Source organism: Pangasianodon hypophthalmus, chromosome 17, assembly GCF_027358585.1.
Source record: "Pangasianodon hypophthalmus isolate fPanHyp1 chromosome 17, fPanHyp1.pri, whole genome shotgun sequence".
NCBI lineage: Eukaryota > Metazoa > Chordata > Actinopteri > Siluriformes > Pangasiidae > Pangasianodon > Pangasianodon hypophthalmus.
The window spans coordinates 13,134,259-13,151,728 of NC_069726.1; the positions used below are offsets into that span (position 1 = coordinate 13,134,259).

Genomic DNA, 17,470 nt, shown 5'->3' on the forward strand with positions numbered 1-17,470 from the left:
ATGAGGGGTCCAAGCACTATGACATAATCTGTGGTGATGCAGTTGATTTGACCTATTAGTGTTTAATAGTGTTTCTACCATGATGAAATTGTAATTTTGTTAGATCATTTTTATTTTGTGAGGGAGATGTTTTCATGAAAGGGTATTTGAAATCAACTTTTGTCTATAGTGCCACTAGTTGACAATGAACATCAAGGTTCTTAGGTAGTGTCAGGATGACTACAATATACAATACATACAAGGTGGCTTCAGAACATATATAAAACCACCCATTTAATGGCAAATCAGTATAGAAAATAGTGTTAAATGCTTGCCTATATCATTGTGCATGCATTAGCATCACCAGTGCTGTTCAGCTGAGAGTAGGAATGAATTTCTTTAACCAAAATACATGGACAAAGTTTCACAGTCAACATGGAAACAAGGACACATACAACCATCACCCACTCCTATTGGCAGCTGCCAAAGCAGTTCACTTCTCATTTGCATAAAGTTCAACTTCACTCATCTTTTTCATGTCATTAGCCACACCCACTTCTCAGTGCTAATGTAAATGAATGGAAATTAACATGTTCTTCAGATTTTTTTCCAATTAGTTACCAAATAACCATAGCTGGATAATAACTACATAGTGAATCCATGTTTTTTGGGGATATGACAACATAAAAAACCTGCTGTTCTTACCTGCTGATCTGAAGCAGGCTTGCTACTGGCATATAATTTTAGGAAGATAGGAGGGCACCAATACTGCCAACCTGAGAGTCAGTGCCAGGTTCTTCTCTCCAGGCATTTATATCATGCTGTTAGGTAAGATTCAGTCATGATTGCCTCCCCCAAAAAAGAATCATTGCAAAATGTCATTGCAAAACATACGTCAATGCTGCTATATTTTTGTAATGTTGATATTGACTCCAATCCCTCCTTCCCTCTTGCCTAACACTCTATGTTTGTCACTCACACTACAACCTGCCTACAAACATAAACTTGTATTTTCTATACGACCATGCAAAAAATGGTTGGATGTACCCTTAAAAAGTCCTGTGGAATAATTTATTATTTCTGACTCCTTCAAGGTCTCTTGGGTCTGACAAACACTTGTGTGACTGTTTCATTACCACTATAGGCTTCTATTGACGGCTTTATGATCCCTCAGCTGGCCTTCAGCAGCTGCTTTGCCTGGGTTTCACTGTGTTCAAGTGTTGCTGTGTTCTCTTACGCTCTTTCATTGGTTGACCCTGCCTCAAGGCGTGTTTGTCTTCTTTCAGTTTTTACTCAATACTGTAATAGTGATCCTCTCCAGAACTTCATACAGAGTCTTTTAAAATAATCTTTACTGAACACACAGGAGACTTTGTAAGCCTGGTGCATGTCCTTCAGGGTTTTTTCAATGCACAGTCAACACAGAGCACTTAGAGAACATTTAGTGCATCGGGACTTCGAAAGTGAAGAGCGCGGCACAATTTCTAACTTTTCCGAAGTGTTTATTTGAGAAGTCTGACGAATTTACGTTTCACTTTAAAATGTGTGAGTCATTAGACCAGAGTTACAAAATGTCAGCATTATTTTGAGTTTTATTCTGTTGCCTCTGGCAAGAATGTTTTCATGCTGCATCACAACCTGAAAATCCTTTGAGTGTTTGTTTGTAGAGATATTGTTGAGTGGATGGATGCATTTAGATGCTTTGACAGACCGTCTCCCCTCTGCGCTATTGACTGACAGGCAGAAAAGATGGCAGTCTCTCATTCCTGTGCAGACCAATCATCCACATGACTAGTTAGCCATCGTGGTGGGCTGCGGCCCTCAGACACATTCTTTGAGGACTGACACAAATAGAATGTTAGAGCATTCAGCTTGAACGCTGTGACAAAAAGTGACAATCACAAGCAGAGCTTCACAAACCTTTTGTTATTTCATAGCAAAAATGTCTTCAAACCTTAGAGGGGAAAAATTGCAAACTTTTTACCTTGACTTTTTTTTTTAATATATCGATACAGTAAATTAATAAGGAATGTTGCTTATAAATACAGGCATGCACATTGTGTTCATAATATTTCCTGTTTATGTTTCTTTCTATATCACATTTCCATATTTTTAGTAAGCAACTGAACCAGAAATATATGCAAATCAATATGTCTCCAATTGGATTTTAATTAAAGGAGAAATTAGAAATGGCAACTCCAATTTGATCTGACATGATCTATTGCCTCAGATGTAATGGTCTTGAACAATCTGCCTGTTGTTAATTCTCCGTTTCCAGACCACACAGGCATCTGCTGAGAATGATCTGCAATCATTAAAAGCTCAGAAGGAGTGTATATAAATTAGGAGTGGAATAGGAATATGGGTGTGGCAGGTATTGTAAAGAATGACCAACTCTATATGTATCATTAATAGATTAATAGAACTGCACTGGAATGGAGGCTGTGGTAACATCACTGATTCTGTAGGATTGTGGACAATTTTAAAAATATATATATCTGTAGAGACAGTGGAAATTAAGAAGCTTTTCAGTATAACTGTGTTAAGGTTTTTATCTTTAAAACATGATAATGGCTGTAAGGCTATTTGAGTCATCCTGAAATGTCATTTAGTCCAAAAATGTAAAACTTAGCACCAGACATCGATGTCATAATTTACAAGGCTGAGCTCTGAAGCAAAGTTTAAAGTAGGCCTATTTTACTCTTTAAAAGTGAATATATTACTTTGAACAAGGCATCCATTCACTGCTTTTATCATAAAAGCGACCACCTGATGTTTAAGTAAAACAGTGCAAGGAGAGATATTTAAATACAATTTACTTTAATCACAGCTGAGAGACATGTCCCATTGTGAGGTTTTCATTGTATAAGAGTCTGTCTCTCTATAATAAAATGTGTTCAAATGTGCCGAATAGTTATTGAAACTGATTGCTTTACATTTTGGTAGAATTGTGAGCAGAAATATCATTTTTAGGACAGAAGAGATATCCATATCTTTATGTAAAAAGACAGTATGGGAATAGGAAACTGGGGTCAGAGACAGGATCTGCAGAGATAGTGTTAGTGATGATGGTGACAGTCAGGAAAGCAGCTGTCTACTCTAAACATCAGCAGCACCGACAGCTAATTCATTAGGCTCAAATTTGAATGTGGGAATATGACTACTATTTTATTAACTATTTAATTAACAATAGTCCTCTAGAGCCTTGATCTTATCCTCTGGTACCCACAGATGATATACAATGGATATAAATAAGTCTGCACAGCCCTGTTAAAATGGCAGGTTTTTGTGATGTAAAAAAATGAAACCAAGGTAAATCATGTCAGAACTTTTTCCACCCTCAATGTAAAATTACAACGTATAAAAATTGAGTGAAAAACAATAAGAAACATTTTAGGGAAACATAGGCAATATACCATAACCTGGTTGCATAAGTGTGCACAACGTGTAAAAATTAATACGTGGATGTGGCTGTGTTCAGAATGAACCAATCACATTCAATCTCATGTTCAAAAGTAATTATCGTACAGCTGTGATCAGTGAAATTATTCTGATTAACCCCAAATAAAAGACCAGCTGTTTCTGTAGGATTTTACTGACAGAAAAAACTTACCAGGGAGGCTGCCAAGAGACTGACAGCAACATTAAAGGAGCTGCAGGAATATCTGACAAGTACTGATTACTCTCTGCATGTGACAACAATCTCTCGTATTCTTCACATGTCTGGGATATAGGGTAGAGTGGCTAGACGATGCCCTTACTCACAAAAAACATCCCATCTCAACTAAATCACCCCAAACTCCCAACCCCATGTGGCAAAATGTGTTATGGTCTGATGAGACCAATTCCAAAAGGCATAATAATTCCATAATTCCAAAAGGTATGTTTGGTGCAAAAATAAATAAATAAATAAAAATAAAAATCACCAAAAGAACACCATACCCACGGTGAAGCATGGTGGTGGCAGCATCATGCTTTAGGGCTGTTTTTCTTCAGCTAGAACTGGGGCTTTTATCAAGGTGAAGGGAATCATGAATAGCTACAAATACCAGTCAATTTTAGTGCAAAACCTTCAGGTATCTGCTAGTAAGCTGAAGATGAAAAGGAATTTCACCTTTCAGCACAACAATGACCCAAAGCATACATCCAAAACAACAAAGGAATGGCTTAACCAAAAGAAGATCAATGTTTTGAATGACCTAGCCAGAGCCTAGACCTGAATCCAACTGAAAATCTGTAGGGGGACGTCAAGCAGGCTGTGCACAGGAGATGCTCTTACAATTTGATGGATCTACAATGTTTTTGCAAGAAAGAGTGAGAAAATATTGCCAAGTCAAGATGTGCCACACTGATAGACTCTTACTCTGAGTGGTTTAATAAAATCAAACGGTGCTTCAACAAAACATTAGTTCAGGGTTGTGCACACTTATTCGACTAAGTTATTGTAAAATTTTTTATTTTGCATTTTTTCCTAAAAAGGTTTCTTATTGTTTTTCACTTAATTTTTTATAAGTTGTAATGTCAAGCTGAGGGTGGGAAAATATCTGACATGATCTATCCTAGTTTTATTCTTTTACTCCACAAAATCCTGCCATATTAACAGAGGTGTATAGACTTTTTATATCCACTGTATATATTTTTTTCATCCTGGCTAGCAGTGCACCTCAACCAAGAAATCAGGATTGCTTCTACAGGTAATATTCTTGCATTTGCCATTTCATGGCCACTTTAAGCAGTTTCAGAACTTAGGAGCTGTTTAACCCACTAAAGTAAAAGCATCAATTTTCATACATGTTATACATATAATATAGTGATGCACTGAAAGGAAAATTCCTGGCTGAAGCAGGAATTCAAATAAGTATGTAAGTGAGTCAGTGAGTGAGTGAATAATTAAGTAGGTAAGTTGGTAAGTGCTTAAGTAAGTGTGTATGCAAGTTAGTCAGTCAGTCAGTCAGACGATAGATAGATAGATAGATAGATAGATAGATAGATAGATAGATAGATTTTTATAGATATAGATAGATATTTATGTTTTTCAGATATTTTGGGTAAGATGTACTGTATATTACCAATATATTTGGCGGAGGTTAAAAATAACATTTACATTCATTTACATTAATAATTATTTACAGTCATATCTTGTCTGTCATCACCTGCATCAGCCTGACTGTAATGGGGTCTGCTTCCTCACCTCTCACCAATCTCACCTCACCTGTCAATTGCCCTGTCAGTTAGACTCCTGAAACTGTCACTACCACTTAAAATTGTTTATTATTATGTCCGCTTTATTTGAATCATTGACTGCAATTGTAATTTAGCATAAATTAATACTGACATCATAATTATTTTATGTACTTTCTATCACGACATTTATTTCGCTTTTTTGTCATGCATTTACATAGTTCCTCACTGTGTTCTATTAATTCTTTAAACCTGCAATGGTCTATACAACTTCTGGACATATGAGTGAAACAGAATATGCTGCAGAATAATATCTGTCTACAACAAATAAGTCTGCCCTCTAATTGTTTTTTTAGAAAGACATTTAATCTGCAGACCGAGGCAGTGCCTCTCTATGGGTGCAACATCGTACAATCCTTGGTAACCGTAATAAAATCTAGGTAAAATTATTAATATACCTGTATTATGTATTATAGCATGTAATCATAGCTTGAGTACAAGCGTGAAAAGGCTGATAGATGCAAGACTAATTTATCAGTAATTTTTTTTAGATTGCGTTTTGAGGAGAATGGTTTGTGTATGTCACCACATATCACTGAACAAGATTATTACACTGAATAGATGTGAAGCAGGAAGTGAAAAGTCAGTTCTTATGTGTAGTTTGATATACATGTTCAGTTAAGTACTACATGTTGCTGTATTCCAGTGGACTGTGCTCTTTACTGGTATTGGTTGGTCATGGTCATATCCACAAAATGTGTGAAAAATGTGAATGCATGAATAGTAGGAGCTCCTCTGAAAGACTGTAGCTGTACCGCAAATTTACACAAGCTGACACCTAATCACCTAATGCAGCACAGTTTGCCAGCTTCTTTACAATTTCTGTTTACTAGTTAGAAACCAAACTTGTCTGGTAAATAACAAGAAAGCATTAATTGGAAAGGAAAATATTGTACCAGGTCTGTCTCTATATTTTAACACTTCTGTCTCTTATAAGTTTATGTTGAGAGTTTGTCTGCTCTCTTTCTTGCTCTTCTCCTTCCCCCGACCCCATGCTGCATTCATATCAGCAACATATTAGAAACAAGCCAACCAATCAGGGAATGGACTCTTAATTAAAATGCTAGAAAATACTTTTTTTATGTGACAGAAGACACTTGGGCACGCATCAAGGTCTTCAATCTTCATTTGGTCACCTGCCAGCTCCCTCCCACCAGACAGTCCTCCTCTATCATACAACACCTACCACCCAGGAAGGGTGAAAGCTAACATGTGCAACCTCTGAGACATGTGAAGCCAGCCAACCACATCCTTTCGAACTGCTGCTGGAGGAAAGCAGTATCTGCCCTCTTCCACATACATGAGCTCACAAATACCTGCATTTGGCTAGTGTAACTGTGATTGACAGGGGAGAGAGAGTATGTTACCCCTCCTTCCCAGAGAGCACTGTCAATTTGGCTCTCTTGGATTACCAGCCATAGATGGCTGTGGCATCACTGATCCAAACTCGCGATCACTGGACAAATGAGCAAACGCTTTTTTTTGTTGTGAAACTCTGAAGCCTCCTACCCCAAGTGTCACATATGTGTGGAAAACTCTGCGTTGTATGATGCCATGTCAGAGTCGCCTATGTACAATATTACCAAGAGCACAGGAAAAATTGGTATTATAATATTAGATGTATAGTACACAAGGAAGTATTGTTGAAATTAATCTGGTTCATATAGTCATACTATGGAAATGGGCTTATTGGCATACTTTATATTACACTGGCTAGATATTACAATAACTGTAGTGGCTTACCCATTAGGACAGTAGGAAATTTTGTTTATAAGTTTTTATAAGTATAGACAAATCCTTTTTTTGTGGATTTTTCACATTTGTGGTTATGTTAAGGGTAGTGACTCTGCTATCCATGATGAGTCTAGGTTTTTTTAAGAACTTCAGTATTGTCTGTGCATAAAGACAGTTTAGAATGTACGGGAAATCCATCTATGTTTTATGGGATGTACTTGAGCTGTGGGGATATTTCTTTATATTAATGACCCTACACCAAGGTGCCTGACAATCCATTAGACTAGACTGCATGGTAGCAGTGTGACAGAGCCATTAGTCTAGTGAATGAGGCTTGATCTCATCTTGTCAGTGCTCGATAATGGCGACACTGCCTTCAAGGAAACTGCTGGTACTTTTCGATATTGGTGGCTTAGATTGACTTTTTTCCCCACTTTAAATACTTTTGTAGAAGAGCCTCGTTTGAAGAAGTTTACTTGATGAAATTGCATCTATTGCAGTATGACCTCGATTATTTCTCTCTATCATGAAAATAAAAAAGACAAGCCTTCTTCCTGGATATAAAAGCAATACTAGACTGATGCTGGTGGGCTAAAGCCTAGCCAGCATGTTAGAAGAGGTGCTAGAATTACAGGCAGCAGGTGGTAGAATTACTTATCATCATGGGACACATTAAGACATGCCTGGATGAACAGCCTTGATTTGATGAAGGAGGCCTCTGCATACTGAATTAATGACCTAATAAATCTGGGGAATGTCCTTTCTAGTTAGCATGATTTAGTATGCTTAGAAGAAAAACAGATGTTCACAAAAAAAGAGGGGCACAACATTGAAAAGTTACCTGGAACCTTCATCACAGTGTGCAGTACAAGTTGTACATGTAATAAGCATTCGATTTTTAAGGTTAGTACAAAGCCAGGACCAAACTGCAGATATATGATTCTGACACAAAAAAAGTGCAGAGTGTGCACGAATATACTAAATGGAGCTAAATCTGGTGTTTTTGTATTCCTCCAGTCCTCCAAGTTCTCTTTCAGTCTCGCAGATTAGCACTCTATGGATGAGCTCATCCCTTTGAAGAATATCCTGAAAAAGCATCCATTTCACATGATGCATTGTTGCCCTGAAAATTCACAGATTCTTTCCGAAGGGCTTTCACGACTTTTTTTTTTCTTTGAGGGGGTGGAGGATGATGGTAATAAATGCTATTAGATAATCCGCTTAATGCTTTTAACCTTGTTGTAGATTTGTCCTTGAGAGGGAAAATAAAGCATGTCTGAGGGGTATTATAGGCATGCACGTGTAAATGACCTGGCAGCGCTTCGCTGGAAATCTTTGCAGCATATTGTAAGCGTCATTGAGCTTTGCAACACATTGTAAGTGTCACCAGTTACCTGGCCAAGTCACACTGGCCTGCTACCTTGTGTATCCTCTGCTCTTTACTGATAAGCAAGGACAGTGTTGAGCTCTGAGGAGGCTTCTCTCCTATGCGCTTGGCAGACACAAGACTATTTCAGGGTTTCCCTAGGGTGGAGGGGGTGGAGTGGACGAGCTACACTGCTGAAGTTGCAGCATTATGGAAGCTGATTTCTGGGCCGTTCTGTTGCCTCATGGTGGCCTGTAAACTTTTGTCATCATTGACAGTGCAATTTCCATTACATTCGCGTTTCAAAATCTATTAACGTCACCTGCATCCGGATCATTCCTGGCAAAACAGTGTACCAGGAAATGTGCTATGTGATACAGGATTATTTTCTGTAAAAGTAGCACTTTCTTATCAGAATTTTTTTGAGCAGTTGCAAAAGTAATCGATTTTCCAGTGGCTTCTTCCTGTCATTAGTACTACTGAATAGGAGAAAGTGTATTTCTGGTCGTCAGCAGATTCTGCTGTGTTATTTTCTGCTCTTCTCCATCCACGTGATAGGCTTACATAGCATGACATACATTTTTAACATAACAAACATATCATTTATATTGATATGTATAGATATAGAGCAGATGATGGTCATACGTAATACTGTTCAAAATTTAGCATGCTATATCCATCCTCCATAATTTTAGCATTTGTCTTTTGCTTTGTCTCTTTATTTGTCCTTTTTTCATCACATCTGTTAATTCTGATTCATGATTTTCATGTTTATTTTGTTCCATTTATTTCTGAGTTATGGATTTTTTAAATTTAAAACACTATGAACATAACTATAACTATATAAACCTAACTATTAGGGGGCCAAGCACCAAAGGTGCATAGGTACCCTATTGTTATTCTACTACTTCTTCTTCTTCTTCTTTTTCTGGCTAGGATGTCATTGGCAGCCCATAGAACCGTCTGGTAAAAAGTTGTGAAATTTGGCACACTAATTGGGGAGGATCTAAGGAACATTCTGGTCAAATTTGGGCCAAGTGCTGCCAGTGCTCTAGTGCCACGGTTGGGTCAAAGTTGGGCCTAATTTGGAAGTACGTTTACGGTGTTAACTCTGAATGTATCCAAGAAGTTTGGTGACTGTGCCACTTTGTGGTCAAGAACTGTAACAACTTTCATAACATCTGAAATTCATGTGTACTTCCTGTCGACCATCTTGGATTTTGTCAAAAAAATTCATTACTCCTCTACAAATTATGTCAAATGAACTCCAAATTTAGCATATGTCTTCTTCAGACCAACCTGGACAAAAATTATTAAAATAATGTTGATATTCCAAACGGTTTGCCTGTAATGTGCCAACAAATCTGACAGCAAAGCCACCAAACAGGAAGTGAGGCTGTATCACAGCAACGACCATGCACACTGACACAAAACTTGGCAGGCATCTACGGGACCATGCCCTGGACCAAATTTCGTGCCAGCGCCACTTACTGGTCAAAAGTTACAATAACATGCCAGAATGCTTCCATCGAAGTGCCATGTTTGCTACTCCTCCTCCCAATTTCGTCCAGTCTCCCCAAATTTGGCTGACATCATCTTGAGACAAAAGTTATCAAGGGAACTTGGCACCCGAAAATGCTACTTGCAGCTTTAATTATTATTATTATTATTATTATTATTATTATTGTTATGACATGATGCATTGCAATGCAAAATTGTGATGATGTGCATTGTAGAAATGTGCAATTCACATCATGTATAGAAATCTAACGCAATTGCACTGTCCCGATCTGCGCAACCCATAGAGTTAATATATATAGATAGTTCCGTATCACAAAGACCAACATGCATTATAGGTTATACAGTTACAAAATAGTGCTTTAACAATTAAAAATATTTCTTGAGTAGCTTTCAAACAACATCTGGCCTGTGCTGCTGCGATCTACACTGCCAAGAAAGAGGCCTCAGAGGGCATGTTAGCCAACTCTGAAGCTTTATTTTTATTTAAAATGATGCCTCAGGTGCTGCTACAGAACTCATTATGTTTCAATGGATCATTTTCCCCAGAGACTCAGAGACTTTGTTTATTCAATCAGATTTTTGGGAGAATTTATAAATTAATTTATTTATTTTTAAGATATGGTGAACCTGTAGTACAGTATTTTGTTTACAATATTTAACCTCTCTTTGTAGCTATTTTTGATTTATTTAGTTTCATACCAAGAAAAGTGCACATTGTTTTGCACTGTTTATGATGAGAATCGAAGTGAAAAGTGAATTATGAAGCCATTATCATGAATCGAATCAAATTGTGACTATGTGTATCATTACACCCCTAAAATTTTACATTATACACGAAGTATATTTTGCATTATATACTTTCCACATACTTAAGCTGTGCATGTGAATGTTATAGGTCTGATAGCCTCCCTGGTTAGAATACACTGATACATTCTTTATATCCGACCTTAATTATCACAAAAAAATTGTGTTGTGTATATCACTGTCCCTTATTTCTTTGTCCCTTTATAGTCCCTTGATTACCATTTTGGGGGAAAAATCTGTGCAGGTACATTTTTACCATTCCCTCAAAGGTACAATAATTGTCTTTAAGGTCCCAATATGTACTTTAATAATATTCTTCCACACATTCTTCTGCTCTTGTTGAGTACCTTTTCACTTAGATGTAAATACACCTCACGACCTTAAGTGCTTCTTACATTAGTATAAAAAATACTAGCCTATGTCAGTTATGTGAAGCTTAGATATATTGCGTTTTGAAACGCTTTTGTTCAAGAAGAGAGGTTGCAAATCTGTGAATTTTCTTATACCTGGCCAAGGGCACATTTACATTTAACTGTGATTTGTGCTTATTATTCATGATACAACAGTTAGTTCCAGTCCACTAATTTGATTGTTCTATGTGTATCACTCTGCTTGTCTGCGTTTTCTACATAAGAGTCCACTTCCTAGTTTGAAACGGTTACTACAGTAGTGTTAATGACATCATCAGCAGACATGGCAAATGATACTCTTTAGGAATATAACATTTGACCCATATATAATATGAAAGGTCATCAAATGAAGAAGGAACGCCATTTTCACTGGAAACACCTTTAACGAGAATGTACAAATCAATGTGAGCTAGCTAGCCAGCTAGCCTATGTGCTATAAAGTGAGTGCGGCTTCTTCGGGAGCTATTTCCTCTCGCAGAGCAAAAATAAACAGAACATTTTGCCATATTGTGTTCAAAATGTCAGTTACTCAATATTAATTTCTTGTTTATAAAAATGTTGTATAAAAACAAAATCGCACTCGCAAACATGCTGTTGTACTGAATATCGGCACGGCTGTGATTAGCTATAGAACTCAGTATACGCCTTTGTGCCAGTGTCGAATCACAGTTGCGCTGATATTCAGTATAACCGCACTCTTGGTGGTGTATTATTGCTTAATTAAACAGTGATTTATATTCTTACAAAATAAAGCAAGCTCTTTTATTTTCGCTAATAATAATGAAAATCAAAAATGGTTTAACTGGTTTCTTGTTTATACTATGCTGTATATCACTTATTCTTTAGAAATTAATTCTGTCAAGTGAAGGTGGTTTGCAATATTTAAAGTCTAGATTCTGTCTTAATAGTCTTATTGATCCTTGGCTATAAAATGATACTGTCTTTGGTGGGTGCTGGGGAGATGTTTTCTAGAAAAAAGAAAAATCTCTCTTGATTTTACCAAATGTTGAGGAAATATTATAACAATTCCAAACAAGGCCATTGGTCCAAGCAAAACGGACAGCAAGTAGATGCACTGTTTAATGACTTAATCCTATTTTCTCTTGTGTTTCAACAGATGCAATGTGGACAGCAAGGTATCGAGGGTAGCTTGGCTGAACCGCACCACTATTCTCTTCACGGGGAGTGAGAAATGGTCTCTGGACCCGCGAGTGGTCTTGCTGAATAACACAGCAGTGACAGAGTACAGTATAAAGATCCTGGATGTGAACTTGCATGACGAAGGGCCATACGTGTGCTCCATTCTCACAAACAAGAAGCCTGAGTCCACCAAAGTTCACCTCATCGTCCAAGGTAAACCGCTTTTCAAAGGCAATCTTCTCTCAGGTGGTTTTGGTGATTTGTAAAGTGTTGCAGTCATTTTTTTTTTTACTTTTTTTATATTCCTGCACAAGAAAAAATCATCTTTGACAGTCACCGTTTTCATCACTCACTGTTGGGATTACAGAAATGGTATCAAAACTGGTGGGAGATTGTTTTCGGCTCGCTTGACATTTTAGTGAGATGGTTAAAGGTGAAGAACAACTTCGATTCTCCTTCCGCAGACTGATATAATTAAATGAATCTCTCCAGACGTGACTCCCCGTGATGAAATTGGGATTTAATCTGGGTTTAATTTCAAATCGTTGATGGATATTGATTTAGGACACACAGCAGAGGGAGGGAGAGAAGCAGAGGAAGCAAGATAGAAAGAGCTGGAGCACTGGCCATCACTCAAAGCCAGCACTCACTAAAATCAGCTGTCAAAATGCAGACTTTTGTCATCATTTACACTGCAATTTCCCTCACATTTGCTTTTCAAAATCAGTTAACATCGCCTCAATCCGGATCTTTCCTGGCACAGAAAGTGTCTCGATGTGCTCTTTTGTAACAAGATTGTTTTCTGTAAAAATAGCACTCTTTATTTTTAATCAGCTTTTTTCTGAGCAGTTAGGGATTAAGTGAAAAACAGGATTTTTATGTTGTGAGAAAAGAGCACTTTTTTTGCAAATTAAACACCTTCTTATCTCCTGTTCATTAACTTTTGGCACTTAGTTCTGACACTAATTACTCCTTATGCAAAACAACTAAACAAATAAATAAGATTAGGCAATTTATTTTAAGAGATTAGATACACCAAGTGTTAATTAGTATTTGAGCTTCTAATAAAATGTGTTGTAGTTTTGCAGAAATGCTTATAGTTTACAATGTAATTATCTGTGATTTCCCCTTACTGTATCACATTATTAAATTGCATAAGCACAGAGGAACTGATTAATTGAAGGCTTATGTCATTTCAGCTATAAATACTGCATATACCACTGTTCTGCTTACAGGGATAAATAAAAGGAATCAAAATGAATACAGATAAAAATTGTATGTATGTATATATATATATATATATATATATATATATATATATATATATATATATATATATATATATATATAAAATAAAAATAAAAATTAATTAATAAGAAAAAAATAATAAGAAAGACAAATTCAACAATAATAATAATAATAATAATAATAATAAAAAAAACAACATTGTCCTAAATATGGTGCATTTTGTCATTCATAACAGTTTTAATGTGATTTGTGAATGTTAAACGTGTTGAGGTGATGTGTTTCTCATAATTGAGTATTTAGCCTGCTCAGGGTGTATTACATCTAAACGTCTTTGCTTGTAAATTTATAAATGCAGTCTTTTTATACTCTTACAAGAACATCTCTGTGTAACACATTGTTATCCTTTCAGTTTATCAGTCTTCTGAGAGATATATTTCCATACAGTGTTCTGGAGAGTGTTTTGAAAAGCTGTGGTCATGTATTCGCTCTTTACCAATTATACAGTCCCCCCCCCCCCCCCGTCATAACACATCTCTGCTCAAAACATTCCCAGTTCACACACAGCCAGCCCGCCTACTGTTAACACTTGCTATTGATTGAAGGTTATCATGGCATTGCATTACAAATATGAAAATTATAGTCAATATGAGAACAAAGCCATACACTGGGAAAACAGAGGTTATAAATCTACCAACAAGGAACATTGCATTTATTTTGCTTTTATTAGCATTAATAAGAGCGTCACCTGTTAATCAGAGCATTGCTCTGTTGTTCATTTGGCTTAGAAATTCTTGGTCTTGTTTCGTAGATACATGCCATACCATCCGATCTTTTTGAGCCATTAGTGAGGCAGCTTGAGCATAAAAAATAAATTAATTAATTAAAAATAAATTTAAAAAACTCTCAGCAAACTCGGATAGGAACACTACTCGTTCCACTTGCATTGGGACTGGGGATTAGTGTTGAGCTTCTCTCTGTATTTCAGTACTGTTTTTAGCTGTCCCTCACAGCCTAGACGTTCTCCACATCAACTACACGAGGGTGTGGATTTTTTAAATCTGAATAAATTAGCCCTTAGCAGCAAATGCAGAAATGTTGCAAATTTGTACATGATATTACCTCATGCACAGAGCCATATCAGTTTACAACTGCTGTTACTGGCTTGATAACTAGCTAGTATGGTAATTAGCAAGCTTGTGAATTAGCTAGCAGCTGTTATGTACAATGTATAATCCATTTTAATGAAGCACATCAAGTGTTAATATTACAATATGTCTAATACAATGTATGAAAAATGATGTATACTACCTAACCTTTTACATTTACATCTGTATACATTTATAAACAGATTTTTTTATGGGTTATAAATCACATCAGATAGCATTGCATGCTGAGGAAGTTCTGCATTTGAAGTCTACAGTCATTTTGGGACTTGCAGAGGTCTTGTAACAACCTTAGCTTGTGCAGATAATTTTGGAATGGCCCTTAAAATGAGAAAATAGCAAGCAGAAAAAATAAGAGCATGTACTGGAATGATGCCAGCGTGGCTTACAGTGTATAGCAGAGCTACAGGCTAAATCCCTGCTTTTCAGGACACCTTTTGAATGGTGCATTACAGTACCTAGTATGGGTTTAATGCACACAGTTTTTCATGTCATTTTCAATATTTATATATGTTTAAATAGAATTTTTAGAGCTCTAATTATATATTGTGATGATTGGTCTGGCTCAAAAAGACCCATTATTATTTTTAAAATAGTGACCTTCTTAACTGAAATGTCTGCTTGAAGTGCATGTATTCCAGAATACTAATCAACTTCCTAAATCCAGAGTCCTTTATTACCCAAAATAGTTGGATATCAATAGTGTTAAATAGTCCTTTTGCATTTGTGTGGTATTCTGGGAAAACATCCCATCAGCTTTTGCTACAACTAAACTCGGAAAAAAGCCAAAAAAAAACCCCCACAAAATTTAATTTTTTAAATATACTTTGCCATCTCTATTTTAAGAATACATAATTATATTTTACCAAAATTATGTAATAATTTGTTTTATTTAGATTTTTCTTAATATTATAATCTTGCCATCTTGTCATCTGCCTGTAAAGATCATGTTGTGCACAGAGCCAGTTTAACAAACATAGCAGTAAATGCAGTCAGTCTGCCTAAAGATGTCTAAAACCGTACTAACGCCTTGCTAAGTTTGTTTCTGTCACAACATGATCAAGTTTTTTTTCATGTTATAGTGAAACGGACATAAGCTTAATCTGTTCAGTTAGCGGTTGTCACAGTGTCAGAAATGCTCCTGCACTGTCACATCATCATCAAAACAGAAGAGCGCTTAAACACACTCTGATGACAGCGGAAAAAAAGTTTTAAAATGACCTAATAAAAAAAAAACAAGAAATTTACGGGAACAAAGAAGAAGTTATTAAGCGATTATTTCCACACCAATGTTAGCGTAAACAGTGGTAAGTTAAGAGACAACGATGAGGCTTGTGTTTAAATGCCATGAGTAACTTTTACCTCAGGTGATGGGATAGAGCCTGCTGTGGATGAAGCTGATAATCAAAGTGATAACTCGTTTCCCATTCTAAATGTATAATTCTTTAAAATTTGGCAGTAATGTTGTTTTTCCCATGATTACATTACGTTATAAATGTAGAGGTAGGTGGGGCATCTTTTAATGGAATTGGGCTTGAATTTTTTATTAAAGTTCTACCTTTTTCACTTTAAAAAGCTATAACTTTACATGAACATGAAGATATAGTAGAAATTGAGAAATTTGACCATGTAGAGGGTTTTCCCAGGCCACCCTATATTTGTGATTGCGGTGGTGCATTGAGAGATGGTCGAGGGAAAAACTTTCAACTCAGCAGCTCCTACTGAGTATCAAAATATACTGGGAAAAACTAAGTTTTGTCATACCAGTGACTGCTCTAGTTGTCTTTAGCAGCCAACGTTTAGTGTGTATGGTTGTTGGAAGTAAAACATCACAGACAGCCAAGAGGCTGAAAAGCATGTGAGGGAAGGCCAAGGCCAATCTTGAATATTGAAAATATTGGAAACACTTGAGCTGTACTGGATAAGCCATGGGTTTCAGAGCTATAAATAGCAACAAAAAAAAGAAAAGAAAAGATTAAAAAAAGAGAAGATGGCATTTATTGGTTTGCACATTAGCTTGTATGCTAGGATGTAGAATAAAGCAGGCTCTGAGGCTTGATTTGGAAGCCTCTCCTGGGATCATTCTCTGGAGAGAAGTTGGTTTTGCCCAGCGTCCTGCAGCAGAGCCAGCATTGTCCAGGTGGTGAGTGGAACTGGACAAGATTTTTAAACCCAGCTGTGTGGAGCAGGTTTAAAGATTAAAGCAGACAGAAGCTGGTGATGAATAGAGTGAGCACTGAGCACCAAAAGACACTGTAATGAGAACATATGCATGTTTCTCCCTCAAGGTATTTCACATGAACGAACAGAAAGGCAGATGAGATAAGGGATCCACATCGTAACTTGAGTGATGTTTAAGCTAAGGGTGGAACAGAAGGAAAATTTACACTATGGTGGCTGTGAAACCCAATACAACAATTTTTGGTATATCTGATTAATGATTGTAAAGTTCATGACATTAGAGAGCACTGATTTATTGTACTGTAAAACATTGAACAGGAAGGACAAGTATTAAATTATTTGGTCAGTAAAAGTGCTAGAATATTTATTAGAATGGTCTTGTTTAATGAAGTGCCTGGCAGGTTTTATAGTTTTGTTTTTGTAAAGGATATGGAGTATATTATGAGTATATATAATGAAGAGTAAAAGTGTTGGAAATATATCCATAACCGTGTACAATGATTCAGGTACTCTACACCAGCACAGTCCTAATTTGAGCAATTGGCTTTGGTGTTTGCAGATTTCTCTCCAAGCTATTTGCTTTTTTGGCCCCTCACCATCATGTCCTGTGGGTAGGATCGTTTCTCTTCATCCTGCCCCCCAAACCAAACACTTCTAGATCTTGTCTTGGATTAGCACTACAT

General features: G+C 36.6%; 1 protein-coding gene across 3 annotated transcripts in view; it reads left to right on the plus strand.

The window, feature by feature from the left end:
• opcml (opioid binding protein/cell adhesion molecule-like) overlaps positions 1–17,470 on the plus strand; it is a 221,030-nt gene that overhangs the window by 139,026 nt on the left and 64,534 nt on the right. For all 3 annotated transcript variants that reach the window (XM_026942052.3, XM_026942051.3, XM_034312922.2), the window contains one exon: positions 12,173–12,408. In XM_026942052.3, coding sequence (XP_026797853.3) covers positions 12,173–12,408 — 236 coding nt within the window. The remainder of the gene's footprint in view (positions 1–12,172; positions 12,409–17,470) is intronic.